This window comes from Pan troglodytes, chromosome 2 (assembly GCF_028858775.2).
Source record: "Pan troglodytes isolate AG18354 chromosome 2, NHGRI_mPanTro3-v2.0_pri, whole genome shotgun sequence".
NCBI classification, from domain to species: domain Eukaryota; kingdom Metazoa; phylum Chordata; class Mammalia; order Primates; family Hominidae; genus Pan; species Pan troglodytes.
The window spans coordinates 57,756,104-57,777,501 of record NC_086015.1 but is presented as its reverse complement, the minus strand read 5'-3'; the positions used below and the strand labels follow the sequence as shown (position 1 = coordinate 57,777,501).

The window sequence follows — 21,398 nt, the reverse complement described above, 5'->3', positions numbered from 1 at the left end:
TGCAGCTTTGACCTCCTGGGCCCAAGCAATCCTCCTCCCTCAGTCTCCTGAGTAGCTGGGACTGCAGGTATGTGACACCACGCTCAGCTAATTTTTTTTATTTTCTGTACAGGTTAGGTCTCATTATGTTGCCCAGGCTAGTCTTGAACTCCTGTCCTTCAGTGATCCTCCCCCTCTATCTCCCAAAGCACTGGAATTACGGGTGTGAGCCAGTGCACCTGGCCTAATGTTCTTCTCCACTGAACACCTCAACTCGACATCCTATCATCTCCCTAACTTGTATTTCTCCTGAGTCGTGGAGCCTAGCAGCTTGGTGTATTTAAGTCTACACGACATAGGCATCTTGCCTCCAACCCTGAACGAGACAGCCTGGGCATGTGGTGTGCCTGGTTTGAATTCTGCTTCCTCCCTGCTGTGTGCTTCCACGAGGCATGAATCTCAAAACAGGGGTGAGTGTAAACCTGAGCAGGGAGGGAAAGGAGGACCTAAATATCGGCAGCAGGGAGCAAAGAGGCAGAGAAGCAGGCTCCCTGAATTCACTGACCATTCCTGCGTAAGATGAAGTTCTAAGTTAATGATTCCATTCAGATTTACCCAGCTAAAACACAAGCTCTCTGGCACTTACAAACCGGAAACAGCCAACGTCCCCAGCTGAAGGAAAGACCTACTCTAGCTGTCACCCTGAGGGCCTCCACAGCTCCGATCTCTACAGTGGCCTCTGCCTGAGAGAGGCCAGGGCTATCCCAGAGCGAGCCCCACCCTGGGGACTTACCGTGTTCCGGAAGGAGTGGCTGCGGATGGGGTCCTCTGCGGCCAGGGCAGCGCTGCTCAGCATGATGAAGACAAGGATGAGGTTGGTGAAGATGTGGTGGTTGATGAGCTTGTGGCAGCCTACGCGGATCCTGCAGGGAAAAGCCGCTGCTTGGAAACAGTCCCAGATAGGGTGGAACACACTGGGTCCTTAAGAGTGTGGGGCCACTGCAGCAAGAGGCCAGGCAGAGGGCAGCTGTCTGCTGTGCTGCCCACGCACCCTGCCCGGCACACCTGAGCAACCTGTCCGTCAGCCTCTCGAAGCCCACCAAAGGCAACCTGTGGACTGTGGGTGGTGTGTCTCCTCTGTGCTGGGGGTGCCACACAGACCACTCTGCCAAGTCCTTGGAAGTGGGGCTTGTTGTCTTCCTCAAGATGGGGAAACTGAGGCTTAATAAGAGAATTCTAAAGTGACACTAATAAGGACCAGGGGCAGAATCGATCCAGGTCTACAACACTGAAGTTTTTCCACTATGACAAGAAACTCATCTGTTTATCTTCCCTGACTGAGAGAGGAAACTGAGGCCAGGCCTGCCCTCAACAGTTCACACAGAATGAGATGAATCCCAGGCTTGTCCTGCAGGTGCAAGGTCGTACTATTTATAGTGACCTGCAGTAACTGAGGCTTCAGGACATCTCTGGCTGTCTGCAGATTTTGTAATAGATGTTATTATTATTTTTTTAAATTTTGGAGTTGACCCACAAGCAGTCCTCAGAAAGTGAAGGTTGGAGCATCATTTGCTAACATGCAAGGATCTCATGGCCCGGCATGAGAGTTCTCACCAAGTCCTGTGGTCTCCTGAAGCAAAGGAGGGTGGCTCATGCCTGACACCTGGGCTCAAACGATGATGGCTCTCTGGGCCATCAGAACCTCACTGCTGTCCTCAATGTGCCCTGCGCCTGGTTAGCAACTGGTTATCCATACCCTCAATGTTTGACTTTAGAATTTAAACATATACATATACACATGTATGTATTTATGTATGTATATGTACATATATGTATACACATAAAACATATACATAAAACATACACATAAATATATGTATACACATATATTTAAATTGTAAAGTATATGTGTGTATATATGTATATCTAAAATATGTATGTATATGTTTAAATTCTAAAGTATATACATGTGTATATGTATATATACCTATCTGTATTCCTGTATTCTATAAGACTATTATAGATAGATAGCTTTTCCTTGGAAAAGATTTTTTCCACTTTCAAACTGGAGTCAACTTTATGTAAGGCGACCCCTCACTTCAAGTCCTCCCTTTTGGGCCTATTTAATGCTGGGCGTACCCCCCTGAGGACCTGAAGGTGGTTAGCAGTTGAGTCTGGGAAAGAACTTCCAAGCTAGTGAGGGCAGGAGTGCTTTGTAGCTTTAGGTGAAAATAAATGCATTCCCTCAACATATATATATATATATATATATATATATATATATATATATATATATGTGTGTGTGTGTGTGTGTGTGTGTGTGTGTGTGTGTGTGTGTACACACACACACAAACACAAAGGGCTGTAGGTGTCAGCAATATCAGTTTAATAACCTTTTTTTTTTTAAAAGGACACCCAAACAGTGGTGAGCTGTAAAAGCTACCATCACATCTTCATATCTCTGAGGATGCCAGCAGGCCTTGCTTCCCACCTGTGTCTCCCTAGGGCCAATGAATTATAAAGAGTTGTTCTCTGACAGCCAAGAACTACTTCTGCAATTCTAGAAACCTTTCCAGGAGCCATTTATTTCCCCTGGCATTCCACTCAGTCCCAGATGATTTAAAACCTAGAAACTAGCTAGTAAATAAACGTCTTCTTCTTATAGTACTTGTGAGTCATTACCCTGTTCCTTGTGAGCACCTTATCATTTTAACATGAGAAATGCTATTTTAAGTAGACTATCATAGAGCTGAACTGAATACTTACAACCCATAAAATATCACTGTGCAATATGACTTTACAAAGATAAAACTCAATTGGGAAAACTGATCAATCAAGTGGGGGATCTATGAGGATGAGGATGCTATGCGGACCTTGGTCACAAAAATTCTCATCCCACAAGGCATCCTAACAGAAGATCCACTCATTAGGAAAAATTTCCACGGCTGGCCGAAGCATGGAACACCAGAGCAGTGAGCTCCAGCTCGAATATGCTGGGGTGGACAAGGCTTTCCCCATTGCTGTCCCCATGCAGGGGTGAAGGCAGGGAGGAGAATCTAGAATGGAGCTCCTCCCAGGACCTGGCCACACCCCTGTGGGAAGGAGGCAGCTAGGAAGAGATGAGCTGAGGGCAAGAGCAACAGTGGAGGAGAGAGGGGTTGGAGGGGACTTGGGTGAGGGCGCCAGGGACACTCAGGTTCAGAAAGGGCTGTGAACCACTTCCCCTCACCCCCACCCGAGCCACCCTCAAGCAACCTGTAGGGTCACTGGCAAGAGGCAGCCGTGAGAGACTAGAAGGGGAGTATTTACGGGTTGGTCTTGCTAAGAATGAAGAAAGCGCTCCCTTCAGGGATGGGGGCAATTTTTTCCTTCATGTTCAACTCCGAGATCCTTCGAGGACGGGGTCCGGCAGGAACCTCAGGTTCATCCTCCTCCTCTTCCTCTTCCTCTTCCCCTACTTTAAATGAAATACTTTTTTTATAGGCATGAAATAAAGACTACATATGGGTTTGAATTATTCTTAATTTCACATGCAAATTTGGCTTAAACTTTAACAACATCTACCTGCTTACATGAATCAAAACCCTCCTGCTCCTTCAGAACATGGACTGAGTGTGTGTTGCAGGGGTGGGGGGTGCTGAGAAGTGTCCCTGTCTGGTGAGCGTGTTTAGTTTGCGGGAATGATGAGATTCCCACCAGGGTAAGATCTGACCACAGATGAAAGGTAGCAGTGCTGAGATTCTCACTGCCAACCTCCCAACACCTGGCTGTTTCCCCAGTAACCTCCTCGCTCAGACTAGCCTGAGAAACTGTGTGGGACTTTCAGTCTCAATCAGCTCCTAGGCTCCCAACTCCACAGTCCCACCCACATCAGCCAATAAATGTGCCAGTCAAATATAAAAGTGTCAGGTGAGCGCTAACACCGGGGGGCCTCCTGGACCAGTCTCCCAGCAGAAGCTGGGACTGCCCTGACCCACCTGCACTTTCCCTCCCCGTCGCCTGGAATTTGAGTGACACATTCTGCCTGTGACCATGGGAAAAAGGGGAGCTAACTGGTCCCACGGCCTTGGTGGCCTCAGCAGCTCATGTGCACGCTGCTGGGCTGGTTGGCCGCAGACTCGGCAGGTGGTCACAGAGCAGTAGCAAAGACACACAGCAAAGCCAGCGTTTCCGGCCTCCGCCACCATACCTGGCACATCGCAAGGCGGGTAGGGGTCCTTGTCTTCATCCTCTTCTCTATAGTCATCAATTGTAACCTAGGATGACAAAGACATCTTGGGAGGAGGGGAGACTGACTTAAAATCACTTCAGAGAGGAAAAGTCACCCTGGTGGTCCAGCATAGGGCATGGATTCCTCCCCAAAGCTGCATCTGTATTTGAGTGTGCAGGGACAGGCAGATGTCCCCAGATGGTGATTCTGCTTCAGACAGAAGGCCTGAGGGCAGGTGAGGAGAAGGCTGAACCCTGACCCAGTCGTGGTTAGCCAGCACCATTCAGGGCTCTGTCCTTGCCCTGTGCCAGCACATTCACTCATACCATGTGATAATGCATCTCATACTCCTGTCTTCCTGCCAGACTGTGAGCCCCATGAAGGCAGGGACCTGTCTTCTTCATTCCTGAATCCTCAGTGTCTGACACATGATAGCCACTCGGTAAGCGTTTATCAACTCGATGAACAAAGAAAGAATAAAACAACCAGGGCTGTCATAAATGGGATTCAGTTTGACAGTATAGCCCTGAGGCCACCTGATCCTGGGATTACCTCTGGAAACAGACATCTGTTAAAAATCCGCGATTTTCATACCCACTCAGAAGATGCGAATGTGATCCTGACCACGGGTCAGGTCTGATTGCACAATTCCAATAAAGAAAACATAAGTGGTCAAACTAGTCAAATCTTTATCATATTGGTTTTCTGGTGAAATATCAGTGAACACAACTAACTGCCTAAATTCAACCAGAATCCCCCTGGGAAGCCAGGGTCTATATGGTGTGCCATATTCTTCACACCAAAATATTATAAGAATGATACACAAGACACTTCCACAGTGTAAATGGTACATGTATGGAGATCAACAGGATCATTTTGAAACAAAAAGGGGAGAAGCATCTCAAAATACATACCTTGTTGTCACTGTTGGCTATCTGGTTGACTTCTGGTTTGTTGTTCTTTTTATTTTCTAGGCTCTCTTTTCTAAAGAGAAGAGAAAAGAGCACAAGAAACCAAATAACCATGTTACTCTGTATAAAAATGCTAATCAGGATTCTGAATCAACAATGCTCCAATGAAGGACAGAATTTAATTAGAAACAACACTAACCACAAGAGCCTAGCACAACCCCAACTCAGAGCTTCCTGGTAATCTCAATGCGATGGATTCATTACACAGACCATCTTATTAAAATTCTCATCTGAGAGCTAATCAGCACTGAATGCATCATTTATTTTATGACGCCAAAATTAACTGCAGTGATTCTTTAAGCATGGAGACACGTGACTCCCACTCTCAGCCCCGAGGGATGACAGCCAAGAGCCTGGCTTCTGCCCAAGATTCCATCCGTTTCGGTCTGCAGTGCATGGTCAACCACGATCCACAAAGCAGCAACCCGGGGGCTGCAGCTGCCGTGATGCGGGGGTAAGCCTGGCAGGCTGCAACTGTTGCAGGGCTCCCAACACAGCCCCTGGACAAACACGTCAGGGGAAAATAGGGTTACCTGGCAATCTTTTTCCTCTCCTTTTCTTCCGCTTCTTCCTTCTGAGCAGTGTTCAGACTTTCAGCATCAGCCAAATTGTCTACAGCGATGGCCAAGAAGACATTCAGTAGAATATCTAATTTCAACTTTTTAAGGGCACAACACACTACTAAATGCAACTACGTGCGGCCAACAATGGCAACGCCACACACCTCTGCATCCCGGGAAGCTGGTAGTAAGTGACCGTCCCAAGTGTTATACTCACACAGCAAAACTAGAGTACCAGAGCCCTGCTTTTCAAACAAAACAAGACAAAACAAAAGTAAAAACCTGTAAAAGGACAGTCTACAGAAGTAAAATTAAGATTCACTAAAACCCATGAAAACCCACTAATTTCAACCTTTCTCTGTGTGTGTGTGTGTCCAAACATCTACATATCTATAGCTATGTTATACATTTTATAAAACAATCTATAACATAAACATGGTATAATTAAAAAGTAGTTTGGGTTTTTTTTTTTAAACACATACTACAACTACAACATATATATTCAGGGGAGTGCTTTCCGAAACAGACCACTTCAAAGGTTGCAAGTTATTCAAATGATGATCCCCTTGCACAAGACAGTATGAGACTTTCTCCTTTGAAATAACCTTCAGAGTCTACAGATAACTCATTCATTCCTTCACTCCACAAACACTGACTGACTATAATGTGTCTGACTTACTGCCACCTGGTGCTGGACTGTTGTGAATAGTCTCACTGCAGCTCGATCTTTGATCACTGTACCTGAACTTGATTTTTGCCCTCTCCAGCCCAGGACAAATTGCTTCCCGAGGCTCATTGCAGTTCCAGTTAAAAAACACAATAAAAGGTTAGGTGACTGAACAAATTATCATATTTTTTCACTCTTACTCTAATGTTGTATATATGGCTTTCTTGAATGTTTTTGTTTTTAACAAGTATTCTGAACAAGACTCCTAAATCAGAAGATGCCTGTTTCTTACCCACTAGCAGTGAAGCATGTTTTTGAGAAGCACAGGGATGAGAGGGCAATAAGTGAGAAGGCCCCCTTCTGTGACAAATGCTTCTCTCTGTCTGATGCCCGGCCACCTGCAGGCAAAACTGCAGGAGCCCAGACACCCCGAGACAGGAGCAGCATAGCACTGTCCCATACGCCCTGTGCAATTTGTTGTCTTGGATGGGTTGCTGAACACGTAAACCAACATAACCTAACAAGGAACAGATGATGAAATCTCTGTGAGGGAATAGCACGCCTGACTAATCTATTCAAGGTTTTAAAGAGGAGAGAAACGTAAGTGAATTACATTAAGACTCAAAAAGCCTTTGACATGCTGGCCTATTTTTTAACTGGAGCTGCAATGAGCCTCAGGAAGCAATTTGTCCTGGGCTGGAGATGGCTTGGTAACATGAGCATTCCTCTGCTAGGCCTGGGGTAATGGTAACTCGGACAGGGGCTAGTGATGAGACTAGCTGTACTGAGTATTTCCTCCATGATCTCAGTGAAGAAACAATAATCTCTCTAGTCTTGCCATGACACTCAACTCCTTTGGGTAGTGGAAAGCAAATCCAGAGTGATGAGCCACAGGAAGATCTTACAAGCTTGTAACAACTTTCCAGAGCAAAATCCATCATCTGTATTGAGAGGCATTACTCAGACCCTCCTAAAGAGTGGCATGCTCTGGAATTCATCCAGAAAGATCTACCAAGCACCTCCAATGTGTCAGGCACTGTTGTGGGTGCTGAGGGCACAGGAAGAAACACCACACACTGGAATGTCTACTCTAGTTGGGGAAGACAGAGCATAAGCAGCTCCCTAAGCACCTCTGATACAGTGGCATGTGCTATAAAGAAAACAACATGCAACCACAGACAAGCACCAGGGAATACTTCTCTGCAGATTCAAGTCCAGGATGTTGCTGTGGCCTAAAGAGTCAACCACAGGACAGCAGAAAAAGAAAATAATGACCTTTCATTTACCAAGGGCCAACTATGTGCAAGATCCTGTACTCTATTGAGAGATGTGAATACAAAAAGATTCCTGACTCAAGAAGCTTATCCATCTAGTTAGGGAGATGGAGGAATGCCCACTCAAAATTCCAGTAGACAGGCCGGGCGCAGTGGCTCACACCTGTAATCCCAGCACTTTGGGAGGCCAAGGCGGGCGGATCACCTGAGGTCAGGAGTTTTAGACCGGCCTGGTTAACATGGAGAAACCCCATCTCTACTAAAAATGCAAAAATTAGCTGGGCATGGTGGTGCACACATGTAATCCCAGCTACTCAGGAGGCTGAGGCAGGAGAATCACTTGAACCCAGGAGGCGGAGGTTGCAGTGAGCCGAGATTGCACCACTGCACTCCATCCAGCCTGCGTGACAGAGTGAAACTCCTTCTAAAAAATAATAATAATAAATAAATAAAAATCCAGTAGACAGAAGAACCTACAGGCGGTAAGAGACGTGGATAAAATCTGAGGGGGAGCTCAGAGGTAGAAGAACCTTCTCTGGGTGGGAGACAGGGCAGGGGTGGCTCTTGTGGAGGGGGCCTTAGAGCCGAGTCAAGGGACTACAAGGATGTATATGTGTTGAGATGGGGTTTTTATAAAACACCTTATAGCACAAAGCATTGTCCTTGTAGAAAAGGGGGCAGGTTTGCACTGAGGTTACCACACTGAAGAAAATTTATCAGTGAGCCAGACAAGATAAAGAAGAAAACACCTACAGAGATCTGGGCCACCTTAGAAGCAGAATCCAGATTAGGACCTTTTAAAATGGAAGGGTGAAAACCCAGATGTAGTATCATGAGTGTGTACGTCGTTCATGCATCAAACATTCATTAAAGGCCTCTGTGTACCAGGTCTGGTGCTAGGCATGGAGGACCTGGAGATAAAACACCGAGAACCAACGGCTATAGGATCAGGAAGGGTCTGAATGAGGTAAATACAGATCTAAGGGCCAATTCCAGAAGTCTAGGATTAGAGGGTGCCTCTCGACAGGGAAAAGGGGTAAAGTAAGGCAGAGAGAAGTTATGCAGCATGATTTAGCAGCTAGCCAATGGACACTTGATCCGCAAAGATGGACAGATCAGCAAAGTGAAATTAGCCCAGGGGAGCACAGATCAGTCCACAAAGATGGCTGTCATCAGTCACGAAGGGTCTTAGGAAGTCACAGATGGACACCTAAGCTCCCAATAATGATAACATAAAGAACCACCTGGCCTTGCGCTCAGCCATCCCTCGGGACCTGTACAGGAGACATGATGCCAAACTGAGTGACCTCTGGGACCAGTATGTGTGCTGTCTCAAGCTCCTTCCCTGGGCTTGCTTCTCTTAGCCAGAGCGCATCCCTCAAAGCCTCTCTGGAATTCTGCTTACAGGACGCTGTCCCCCAGCAGCATGGAAGAAAAGCAGATATTGAGCTAATAAGGTAAAGGCATTTACCTCCCTGCCACAACTACTACCACCACCATCACCACAGAGAAATGCAGAGGAAGAAAAACAAAACCAGATAACGACGGCAACAACAAAGCCTGGTCGGCTTGAAGGATACAGTTACCACAAATGAAGAGGATGATGAAGTAGATGCAGACGATCATTCCTGAAGAGGACGGGCCCCCGTAAGCCATGATGCCATCGTACATCACAGCATTCCAGTCTTCGCCTGTCAGGATCTGAGAAGCCAAACTGGTATCAGCCAGCAGGTGGATTCACAAATTGCAGCCGCTCTCTTAGAGCCCCTCGGTGGCTGCCTAGATCTGGTTTAAGCTGCCTTTCACAGTCCAGTTTGCACTGAACAAATCCATCTGTTATCCCATGGAATTTCTAAAACATTGTTTTTTAATTACACAAATAGATAATTCTTTGAGTGAAAAAAAATAACCTTATTATTAAGACTTAAGTGTTTGTTTGTTTTCGAGATGGAGTCTCGCTCTATTGCCAGGCTGGAGTGCAGTGGCTTGATCTCAGCTCACTGCAACCTCCACCTCCCCGGTTCAAGCAACTCTCCTGCCTCAGCCTTTCACGTAGCTGGGATTACAGGTGACCACCACCACACTCGGCTAATTTTTATATTTTTAGTAGAGAGAGTGTTACACCACGTTGGCCAGGCTGGTCTCGAACTCCTGACCTCAAGTGTTCCGCCCACTTCAGCCTCCCAAAGTGCTGGGATTACAGGCATGAGCCATCTCACCCAGCCAAGATTCATGTGCTTTTTGATTACACCCCAGCCCAGTTTTAGTCCCTTCCCCAGAAAGCATACTCTTTCTGTGTCTCTCTGGAACCTTCAACTACAGATTTAAACACGTTTACACACAAAGAAAACAAGCACTAGGTGTCTTCTCTGAGTTTTCAGACATAAAGGATATCAGGCTATGCAAAGTTTTCTGCAACTGGCTTGTTTTTTCATTCAACAACATACTCTGGAGACCCTCTGTGTCAGAAGGTGCATCTCATTCTTTTAACTGCTGCATAGCATTCCACATAGTCCATCAACTGTGGAAATGGATAATTATACCTATGAAATTACAGAAGCAGGAAATTCTAAATGTCTCATGTAAATTTACAAAACTACCTCAAGAGTAGATATCACCAATGACCTGAAATTTAATCTTCTCTACTGATCATACTTGATAATTCAATCCATGATGAAATAGAATCAGATGAATAAGAACAGTAATGAAAAAAATGCTATCTTCTGACGACAGACAGAGCTCCTTTATCTTCAATCTGAACTAGATATTTTTAAAATTTAAACTGTTATGGATCACAACCAAACAAAAATGGGCAAATGATTTGAAAAGATAAAGTAATTCACAGAAAAGGCACTACTGATGGCTCTGAGTCATAGGAAAAGACGTTCAACCTCACTCCTGATAAGAACAGTATCTTTTAAAAGTACAATGAAATGCCATTTTCACCTATCTGATGGGCATCCCAAAGCATGCTCTCCACTGAGGGGAGAGGCAGTGAGGCAATGGGCAGTGTGAAGACAATGAGCTAATACAACCATAGGGAGAGCACTTGGGCACGTGTGTCAACATTTAAAATGGACACACCCTCTAAAGCAGCAATTCCAGCTCTGGGAGTTTATCCCACAGATCTACAGCCAACACATGTGCCCTCTGATGCGTGTTCAGGGTCACCTACTGGAGCCCTGTGTATGTGGGCTAAGACCAGACAGAACTCAATGCTTGTCAGCAAGGGACTGGTCATATGAACAACGGCACATCTACGACCGCATGGATGCAGCGTTTCAAAGGAGGGGCAGCCTTTTATGGACCAAGCAGGAAGGCTCTTGAGGACACTCGAAGTGATAAAAGCAAGATGCAAAACAGCACGTACAGTGAGCTCCTGTCTGTGGAAAGTCTCCTATAGGTAGCTTAACTGAGTTGTAGCTATCAGAAAATGCAGATCTAAGAATTCACAAGAAACTGTTTAATGGTGGTTGCTTCCTAGAAGAGGAAATTTGTGGCTGGCTGGGAGAATTATTACTCATTTGTAACATTAGAATTTTGTGCCATATGCATGCATTACCAAAAAAAAAAAAGACACCAGTTTCTCTGAAAGAAAATTTTTTTTAAAAAAGAATCACTGATCAGCAGCCAAAATTTAAGTATAATTCAAACAACAAAACTATGGCTTACAGCAGATTATATATACCTGAAAATGACCAAGTGGGAGAGAATTGTCCAGATCATTCCCTTTGGTCTCTGGATTTCTTCAGAAATGGGTAAGTGACTCATCCACAGCAGAGAGCTGGGCATGGAAAGGGCCACCACAGGACCCAGCTGTCTGCTGCCTTTCCTCTCTGGCAGGGCTCTGCAGCTCACATCACACAGGAAAAGCAATGAGGACAGGTGGGTCTTTTAAACTTCTCCATCTGACCCTGTCCAAGGAGGAGGGTTTTGAGCACCTCAGCGTAGAGTCAGGGGAGCATGTGCTGCTGCTCTGCGCAGCAGAGCCGTCGGTGCCTCTCTGCAACCACCGCTCCCTTCTCAGCTACTGCCTGCAGAGGCCCCACAGGACAGGCACCCTCAGAATCTCTGTGTCCTCACTGCATCCCAGGAGGAGGAAAGAAGGGGCCAATGGCTGCCACAGTTCCTACCACTCTGATTCCTCCAACTACACACCAAAGCATGGAGGCATGAGAATTCACTTCTTGTGTAAATCTATTATAACTAGGATTATGAACTGGCCTGCCGTCAAAAAGTACCAAAGAGAAAAGAATTTTAGAGTCTATTTCAAAGAAACCTCATAAAATCAATCAAAAAGTTTTCTTGGAAGAGCTTGAGTGTGAAAAACAGTTTTTTTGGTTTATTATTTTGTAATGTAGCTAGAAGTCTTTAAAAAAATTACATCACTTAAGATAGACAGCTGGAGGATGATGCAGAACAAATAACTTAAATGGCACAAAATTTACCAGGCTATGATTAGGGCAGAGATGAACAAAAATAGAGTCCTTTTGTCTTCCTGAGTGTGAGCAGACAAGAAGGCAGAGGAGTTTTAGCTGCCACTCACGAAGTGCTTTTCGGGGAATGGAGGGAGGACTCACCTGGAACACTGTGAGAAGTGCTTGAGGGAAATTGTCAAAGGTGCTCCGCTTGGTTTGCGTTTCATCAAAATTAAACTTGCCGCCAAACAGCTGCATCCCAAGCAAGGAAAAGATGATAATGAAGAGAAAAAGCAGAAGCAACAGCGAAGCGATGGACTTCATGGAGTTTAATAAGGATGCCACTAAGTTGCTCAGGGAAGTCCAGTGCCTATAAGTCAAGATGAGGGTGTCAGCTCAGAACACCCATGCAGGACAGAGCAGAACATCACCTGCCCAGGGATGTGACTGGTTGCTGCCTCATGTTCATAAAACATTTGCAGTGGGACCCACATTTCCTTACCTGGTCACTTTGAAGATTCTTAAGAGGCGCACACACCGAAACACAGAGATCCCCAGGGGAGACATGATTTCCAGTTCCACCAAGATCGTCTCAGTGATTCCACCACACACCACGAAGCAATCAAACCGGTTGAAAAGAGAGACGAAATATGCTTGGAGGCCCAAGCTGTACATTTTTACCAGCATCTCGCAGGTGAACAGAGCCAAGAGGACTTTGTTGGCAATATCTGGAAAGACAAAGGGGCACCCATCCTCAGGGTCTCCTGCAAGACACTCAGACTGCTCGTGCCCCTCACACCTCCCTCCCTATCAGGCCCCACAGGAAATACGCCAATACCTTGTCTCTCTCTTCACTACCTCACTCAGGACAGAAACGTGGCCTTCGCGTGGACAGTCTGTCCACCAGGTTCTGGTACTGCTTCTGCTACTAGCTAGGTGTGTGACTCTGGAGAAGTTACTTGATTTCTCCAGGTCTCAGTGTCACTGATGACAAAATGGGAAGGGGCAGCTCATCACATAATCTCTGATGCCTTCCAGCCCCAAAAGCCTATGATTCTGCGTTGACACCATCAGGTTATACATATTTTTTCATTCAATCACACAGAAAAGACCTGTCTGAATTCATTTATGGCATGATGATATCATAAGCAGTCACCTATCAATGTCATTTCTAACAGCTGAAAATATCACCAAGCAGGCTGGAGAGGTAGAGGGAAACGGGTTTGACTGGATGAAAGGAAGGACTTTTCAAAGGCTCAAAACTGTCAAACCCAGAATGGGCTGTCTCTAGGGATGAGTGTCCCACACCCCAGTGCTGGAGCATTCAAAGCAGGGGAACCAAAACCATGTGCCAGAAGTACTATAGGGGAAAATGAAGCTTCCCCGATGAGGGCAGGGAGCAGGGATTATGAGGTCCCTTCCAGCTCCAAGAATTCTTGGTCCTAGGTTGGCTCAGGGTTAGGACAATTAGATGCTCGGCATTAAGTGGCTCCAAGGTGCTTCACCACGCGGCACAGATGGCACCCTCGCTCTGGTAGTTGCTGTGTCTGGATGGTTCTACCAAGTTTGTCCTCACTAGAAATGTTGCGATACTTCATCATGCAGCGATCAGATAAGACCAAATGGCAGTTGGACAGCTACAGAAATCTCTAGTTCAGAACAAAAAAGGAATGGCCTCTGCTTGTACCTTGAATCTGTGTCAACCAATCTGGCTGATTGTAGTGCTCAGAGGAAATGGTTAAGGTGTTCAGAAACACCAGGACGATAACCAGCCAGTAAAACGTGACAGACTTCACAGCGGCCCTACATCTTCTGCGATTGAATCGGTTCCAGCGACGCCAGCGTCGGCTAAAAGACAAGCAAACATTACTACGTAGATGACAGATACAGCATCTGAGTATCCAATAAATATGATTGAGAGATAATTTGGCTTTCACTCTGGAGGTCTAGATTGGGGTGGGAGTGCAGGAAAGAAAGATGAGCACAAATGGCACAGAAACTAACAGACTTCATCATAAAAATTATGTTGGTCTTAAAATGCGACTTTTAAAAGTATAATCTTGACTTGATCGTGCTATCAGTCCTTCCTTATGGCTTATAGATAACTCCAGAATCTGTCATATGCAGCCCTTAAGTGGGTTAGAAAATCTAGATATTCATAGATTCACGTGCAGATGCAAAACTACACTTGCACACATATGCAGTTCCTATATCCACCATATGGGACGTGGATCTGCTCATGCAATCAGTGCAGAGAGCCACTTCGCTTATTATACACATCTCTTGCAGCATCTCAATCACCATACAGAATTTACCAGGCAGCAAAGTGCTACAAAGCTAGTTTTTTTTTTTTTTTTAAAGGGAACCTTTTCAATACTTTCTTAAATCTCTGAGGTTCCTCCAGAGCCTGGCAGAGTTTTCAAAGCTGAGTAGGACATGAATCTTCATACTGAGTCATCAGGTGCCCTTTCTAACTAGTGATGCTCAAAATATACCTTTAGGAGAAGAGCCAATATTGAATCGTGTTTTCATAAAAATAAAATGAGCTCAGCCAAACAGACAAGTAGCATGTCCTCCACCTACCTTCAGTTCCTGATTGTGATTAGAGAAAATATTCTCTCCCTTAGCCTGTCTCCTTCTAGAAAACCTTCCCTGCCACAAGGGGATGCTTTGGTAAAGTGTGCCATGAGCTGCAGCTCAGCGACCCAGATCCCATGAAAAGGTCAGCCAATTGGTAAAGTCAGTCCTCTCCAGGCTGTGCTGCCTCACTAACGACAATGGGGTATTTCCTCTGGGGGCCTGAGTCAAGAGGAATCTCCAGGCTACCCAAGCTGCAGCCCTGGCTGACTCAGCTGTGTTGCTAGGCAAAAAGAAAATCTGTAACCCAGGAAGTGAGCAGAGAAAGAGTTGTGCCAACTCTTTACCAAAACCTGGATCAAGTAAGGTGTATTTTATTATTACTCTTGCTGTGCAGGTTCCAATGGAAAGAGCAGCTTCTAACATGTTGGCCAGCGTGGAAAAACTCTACTAAGGACACTAAAGACTGTCCCGCTCACAGCTGGGTTTCTCCTGGGATGCATAACTCAGCAGACATAAACTAGTACTCCATCATACTGGTGAACCACAGTGTGTCTACCCATTCACATTTGATGGACCTTTGGGTTACTTCCAGCTTGGGGTAAGCATGAATAAAACTGGTACAAACATTCATGTTACAACTTTGTATGTAGGCATATATCTTCATTTCTCTTATACAAACACCTTAGAAGTGGGATGGCTGGGCCAAATATAAACGTGGTAAATATATGTTTAAACTTTATGAGGAACTACCAAACTATTTTTTTAACGGCTGTGTCATTTGACATGTCCATCAACACTGTATGAAAGTTCCCACCAATCAGCATCCTTGTCAGAACTTGTCATTGTCAGATATTTAAATCTGATTCACTCTAACAGATGTGTAGTGGTATCTAACTGTGATTTTAATGTGCATTTTTGTAACAACTGATGGTCATTTCATGTGCTTATCTGCCATCCACATCTCTTCTCTGGTGAAATGCCTATTAAAAATTTTGTCCATTTTTTATTGGGTTTTTCTATTATTGACACTCTTCTTTATGCATTAATCTTTATATATATGGGATACCAGTCCTTTATCAAATATGCTTTGCAAATATTTTTCTCCAAGTCTGAAGCTAACCTTTTTCTTTTCTTTTGAAGAACAGAAGTTTAATTTTGACAAAGACCAATTTATCTGTTTGTTTTCTGTTACAGAAAGTATACTGGGTGTTGTATCTTAAGAAACCTTTGCCTAACTCAAGATCACAAAGACTTTCTCCTGTTTTCTTTCTGGAATGTTCATGATTTTATATTTTATATTTAGGTCTTTGCCTATTTTAAGTTAGTGTTTATATATAGTAGGAAAATGTTTTTGTTGAAAAATGACACTCAGATGAAAAAGTACACTAATCATAGGTATATGGTTCAATGAGTTTTACCAACTGAACACGTAACCCGCATGCACATCAAGAAATGCTAGTACCTTGGAAGACTTCTTGAACTCCCTTTCTATGGAAAGCTTTCGAGCAGAAAAGTGACAAGCAGCAGCTCTCTTAGGAAAATGACTCAGAGGATAAGGAGGATTAATGGGGAGGCAAAACTCGTTACTGGGTCTTATTGGTTTATTTTGAGGGAGATCTTTGGCACCTAAGATCTCCCCCTAAGGCAGGCTCATAGGATTCAATTGACTGACTGCAATTCAGTATCAATGTTATAATCCACAGAGGAAAACTCAAGTCCAGAGCAATACTACGTAAAATTCAGAAGTGAGAACATACAAAGGCAACACACAGGCTAACGAAGAAACAGAAGGAAGATACTGACCTGAGTTTGGATTTTGAGATGGCTTGACTGAAAGAAAGACAAAAAGTGTTAAGATTCTGGTTCCGAGGGCTTGAGCACACACTCCCCATCATTTCAGCTGAGATATCATAAAAGCCATGCATACAGCCTGGACTTAGCACCCCTGGTTACCACAGCAGGCCAGCGGGGGCAAGGCCAGAGCAGAAATCAGGATGCTGCCAGGGCCAGAGGAGCAGACTGAGCACCCTCGAGGCCCAGGTCAGGGAAGACTCGGCCAGATTCCCTGCAGGCCCTGGCAGCAGGCAGTGATGCAGGGGCCAAAATGAAGGCAGCAGAGTCTCTCCTGCCACTCATCTCGACAGCAGCATTTGCTGCTACTACCGCAGAGGGAGCACTGCACTAGGAGTCCCAGCACTGCCATTCTCCCACTGGGTGAGTATGGGAAAGCAGCAGGTCTTGGGCCTCAGCATTCTCATCTGTAAAATGGGGATGACAAACCCATTCTCTGTCTGCTTCATGATGTCTCAGAGAGGGCAGAGCAAGAGAATGGAGGCAAAATCACTTCACAAATGGTTGCATATTCTGCCCATAACACATCATTTTTATGAAACTCTGCCAAGAGTAAGATTGAGTTCTCTTAAAAATGACACCTGCACTTTACAGAGATAAGACCTGAAGGATACCAGCAAGAAGCAAACAAAACCAAACCGCACAGGGCTCCCCCACGGCAGGCAGTGCCCAGCACATTCTGCACTGCTGGTCCCCCCCAGCCCCCCCGCCAGCTGCCACAGCCCAAATCATCTAGAAAAAAGCCAGTGAGTGTTAATGCAATGGTGCCTTCCATCATGAGGAAAGGCTGGTGCAGGGCTCCAGGGAAAAAGTGCCAGGCACCAAGAAGGCAGGGCCTCGTCATCCAACCGCCAGGCCTGAGGTTAGGAAGGTCCCATGAGCAAAGGAAAACTTAAATACGTAGCACATTCTAGTCAGCAACTCTGCCACAGAAGCTCTTCTTCAAAAGCACAAATGCCAAACCCAGGCTGGAAGGAGAATCAGGCCTTTACCCCCACCGCCGACACCCAGAGGGCCCCGCCTTGGCCGCGCCTCTCCGTCTCCACCAGCACCTAATGGACACAGCAGGTGGCCAGGTTAACCACCACATTCTTCACGGGCTCTACTTACAGGAAGAGGCATGTGAAATGCTGGGCCGGGGGGGTGGGGGTGGTGGGTGGGGAGGTGTGCAGGAGGGATAGCCCTGGCACAGGAGGAAGCGTGGCGTGGGGTACGAGAAGCCTTCCCACCCGCCACACCCAAGGCGATGGCCCAGGGCTGTGCTGCAGCCTGGGCCGTCTTCCTCACCACCTGCTTCTCTGAGACAACAGGAGGGGAAAGAGGGCAAGTGCTCCCCACACTCACCAGAGACTTCCACAGCAGCCTCGGTTCTCGCCTTCACCGCTGACGTTCTCTGTGTTCACAGACTCAGTCTCGCTGGTGGGCATGCTAGCTGTGGGGAGAAGACGGGCTTCAGAGAACATGCGGGGCACACTGCACGCCTGAGAGGCAGGCCAGGTGGGAGCCTCTGCCACCAAGCAGACCTCTGGAACCCAGGAGGAGGGTGAAAAGGGCCCTCAGGGGCTCAGGTGGGCTAAGGGAGTGCCAAGGAGCCAGGCACCTCCACTGCAGGCGAGTCTCTGCACCCATGGCCTGTAGGGAACACAGTCCCCCTCGAGGAGGACATTCTATCCCCCTAGACATTTCCAAGAAAGGAAGCTAAGGGATCAAAGTGAATCCTGTGGCTGGGTATAGCACCACTTTATCCTCCTCATCTCTGGGATCACACTGAGAAGCCACCAAAATGTACTTTACAGGTACATCTTTGCTTGCCCCAAAAGGTGCATATAGAACATCTGTGAATAACCCTAACATTTCATGAGTCAATCATTTTAAATATACTGAGGGAGAAGAGCTATTGTGAAGGCAGTGCATGAAGGTACCATGCACAACATTTTTTAGAGTTAAGAACTCTATTTTTTTGCTATTTTACCTGATGCTGAAGTTCTGCTGAGCTTGTGAAGCCAATACGCAGAAAGTTCTTACCCAGTAAGCTGGGTAAGAACAACTAGAGCACCAAGGAATTATAGTGTTACGGGTGGAAGAAGAAGATCATTATCAACCAGTGAGCAGAGGGCAAGGTTGACTCTGGTCTCAGTATGACTAGGGTCTCTGGGCCCGTCCCACTTCTCCATGGTAGGATCCTGAGCGGAAGTAGAGGAAATGTGGAAACACGCCCACTAGTGTGTGGAGGTCCAGGGTCCACCCAGGGCCACCATCTGGTGCATGAGCGTCTTTTCTCATCCACTTGATTCAACCCCATAAACATCACGAACACATGCTGGAGCCCAGGCAGTGGAGGAGGGCAGGGGCAAAAAGATGGCACACAGCACTGCACCCCCCTGGAATAGGGGTGAGGGACAGGCAGCCCCCAGCTCACTTCCATCAGCTGTGAAGAGAGCTACCTCAGGGGTCTGTGCAGGAGGTTCCAGAGTAAAGAAGGATTAATTCTGCCAGGGGGCAGAGGTAAAAGAGGAAGCCACCGAAGAGAATCCATGTGTACTTCCTTTTTCCTGAGGCATGGCTTTGAACTGTAGTGACCGTTTTTACAGACCTTACGATGTCTTCAGGAAAGCTTGGCCCATGGGCTCGGCCCGTGTGGCTCCCCTTAGCAAGGATGCCTCAAGTTTCATCTGCAAATACTGGTAGTGGGCTGGAAGCGCTATGGCGAAGATTCTGAGGCCCAGCCCAGGCTCAGGGGGAAAGGAGCTGGATCAGGTAGCTCGTGTAGGGGGCTGTGTTCGGCCCGCCTTGCTCATAGCAGACTTCATAAAGGTAACAGCAGGGATAGAGGTGGAACCTGGCTCAAGGAACCCAGTGGTCTGAGAAGTTTCTTGAGGATACCAAAGAAGATCCCTGATCCGTTCCGCTTGTGAGTGCCCGAGAAACTGAGCCTGCCTGCATGGGAGCCTCCACGCCATGCCCAGGAACACTGAGGCAAGGGTGTCAAAAGTTAAGACCAAGTGAGTAAAATTATAGACTCATGTTACATCGCTGGTACTCTCATAGAATAATTTTCTTCTTTCCTAAGTCAGAAGAAACCAATTACAAACCTTGATTTACTTTTTCATTATTTCATGCAGAAACAAACAAACAAAAAAACTGGACAAAAACAAACAAAAAATACGACTCTAATCATGGAAAAACCTTAAAAAAAAAAAAACTCCATTAACACACACAGACACACAAGAAGCTACTCATGCAATTCTCCTTGACTGTTCCTCACTCTGATTCAGCAGAAAGGTGAGGAGATTGTTAAATCCAACAAAGAAAATCACAGTGGGAGACCCTTTTCACATCTGATCATGAGTTAACTCTGTGCGGCATTTTCCTTAGTGGTTACTGCAGTGACTGAGGGGACCAGGAGTTGAGGGCAGTATGATGTGGGGAACCCACAGGCCTGGTCCTGTTTTCTGAGTCTCCTGGGCAATGGATCACCTCTCTCCAGCCTTCACTTTCCTGTCTCTAAAATGGTGGTGTGAACTCCACAATCTTGAGGATCATTTCCATCTTTAACAGTTTGCTATCTCATAGTTCTAATATTAATCATGTAGGAACATTAGTCATTATTTTCAAAAGAGCAAACTTCTGAAAAGACTAAGTCTTTGTGGCTTTTTAATCTCTGGAGTCGTGTCTCATGCTGATAACGGTACAGTTGCAGCATTTCAATTCTAAAGCTTCATTTTAAAAACAATCTGATTGAAACAGACAAATTACATATTTTCTATGGGAACGGGGTCATCAGTTAGCATTTCTGGCCCCCTGCCAACTATTAGTGTATGAAATGTTCTAGTTGCTCCCTAGACTAACTGTGGGGAAAGACAAGAAGTAAAACCGAACTCCCCAAACAGCAACAAAGAAGGGAAGATAGTCTCACAGCACTGTGCCAGGGCTCCACTGAGGGTGAGGCAGGGTCCTCCTGCTCTCTGAGCTGATTCTGTCCTTCAGCTGGGTTGGGATAGTGGCTGAGAGCAGGTGCGCGGGTTGGCCAGATCTAAGTTTAACCCCGCGTTTGTGACCTGACTTCCGTACATCTCCATTTCCTCACCTGTAAAAGGGTAAGAATGAGATGAGGCATGCGGAGTGCTGGGTCCCCAGGGCTGGATGATCAGTGAGGCCCACACATGTTAACTCCATCATCTCAGAAAAGCTCTCCTGGAGCTCCCTGGAAGCAAAGCGACCAATCCAGTGTCACTTTGCCCTGGCCACTTTCATCGTCGCACAGACGCATCTAGTGTGAGCCATCTTCCATACCTCTGAATCAGCTTTGGCCATCATTCTTGGTTTGTATTTTCTCTGTTTTTAGCTGAGTTATTGTCTAACTTTGCCTACTGTAGACATAGCAACTTCTCCTGTCATAGTTGTTTGACACCTAAAGAGCCACAGGCACATAAGAAATAAATATATCCCAAAAAGATGTTGCCAGGGCTGAGGAGGAGCAGAGGCAGACGGAAAGAAAGAGGACAGTGCCTACGCTAGAAATTGGAGACCTCATTTGGTCCTGGAAACAGCCCTTGATCCAGCCCCTAAATCTGGGCAGAGGAAATGCACTGTGACCAGGGCCCTGGCAGCCTACCTTCTCCAGCCACTTACTCCCTATCACAGGATCCTTTTCCAAAATATTTCCAAAAGAAATATCACACTTACCCTTTTCTGAAAATATTTGAAAAGATCAGGCTCAGTGGGTATAACAAAGACCTCATTTATTAAAAATAAAGCATTTTACCCTTCACTTGCATTAGGCATTCATTTTTTTAATGTTAATAAATTAATATGACTTTCCCTTCCTTTAGCCCCAATAGGATCTCATCTATGTTTTTAAAAAATAAAGAGAAGAATCATAGACTGT

The 21,398-nt window shown here is 45.9% G+C and overlaps 1 protein-coding gene across 26 annotated transcripts in view; it reads right to left on the bottom strand.

Moving 5' to 3' along the window:
* CACNA1D (calcium voltage-gated channel subunit alpha1 D) overlaps positions 1–21,398 on the bottom strand; it is a 317,826-nt gene that overhangs the window by 76,322 nt on the left and 220,106 nt on the right. For 19 of the 26 annotated variants that reach the window (XR_010155607.1, XM_016941300.2, XM_016941295.3 and 16 more), the window contains 12 exons: positions 17,855–17,942; positions 17,503–17,562; positions 16,463–16,489; positions 13,767–13,927; positions 12,582–12,807; positions 12,242–12,449; positions 9,242–9,362; positions 5,694–5,808; positions 5,104–5,173; positions 4,169–4,235; positions 3,289–3,436; positions 773–902 (listed from right to left, as the gene is read on the bottom strand). Coding sequence is in view for 25 of the 26 variants with exons in the window: in XM_016941300.2 (XP_016796789.1) it covers positions 773–902; positions 3,289–3,436; positions 4,169–4,235; positions 5,104–5,173; positions 5,694–5,808; positions 9,242–9,362; positions 12,242–12,449; positions 12,582–12,807; positions 13,767–13,927; positions 16,463–16,489; positions 17,503–17,562; positions 17,855–17,942 (1,421 nt within the window). In the remaining variant the exon portion in view is untranslated. The remainder of the gene's footprint in view (positions 1–772; positions 903–3,288; positions 3,437–4,168; positions 4,236–5,103; positions 5,174–5,693; positions 5,809–9,241; positions 9,363–12,241; positions 12,450–12,581; positions 12,808–13,766; positions 13,928–16,462; positions 16,490–17,502; positions 17,563–17,854; positions 17,943–21,398) is intronic. The other 7 variants (XM_016941301.3, XM_016941303.2, XM_016941302.3 and 4 more) reach the window with 2 other exon arrangements.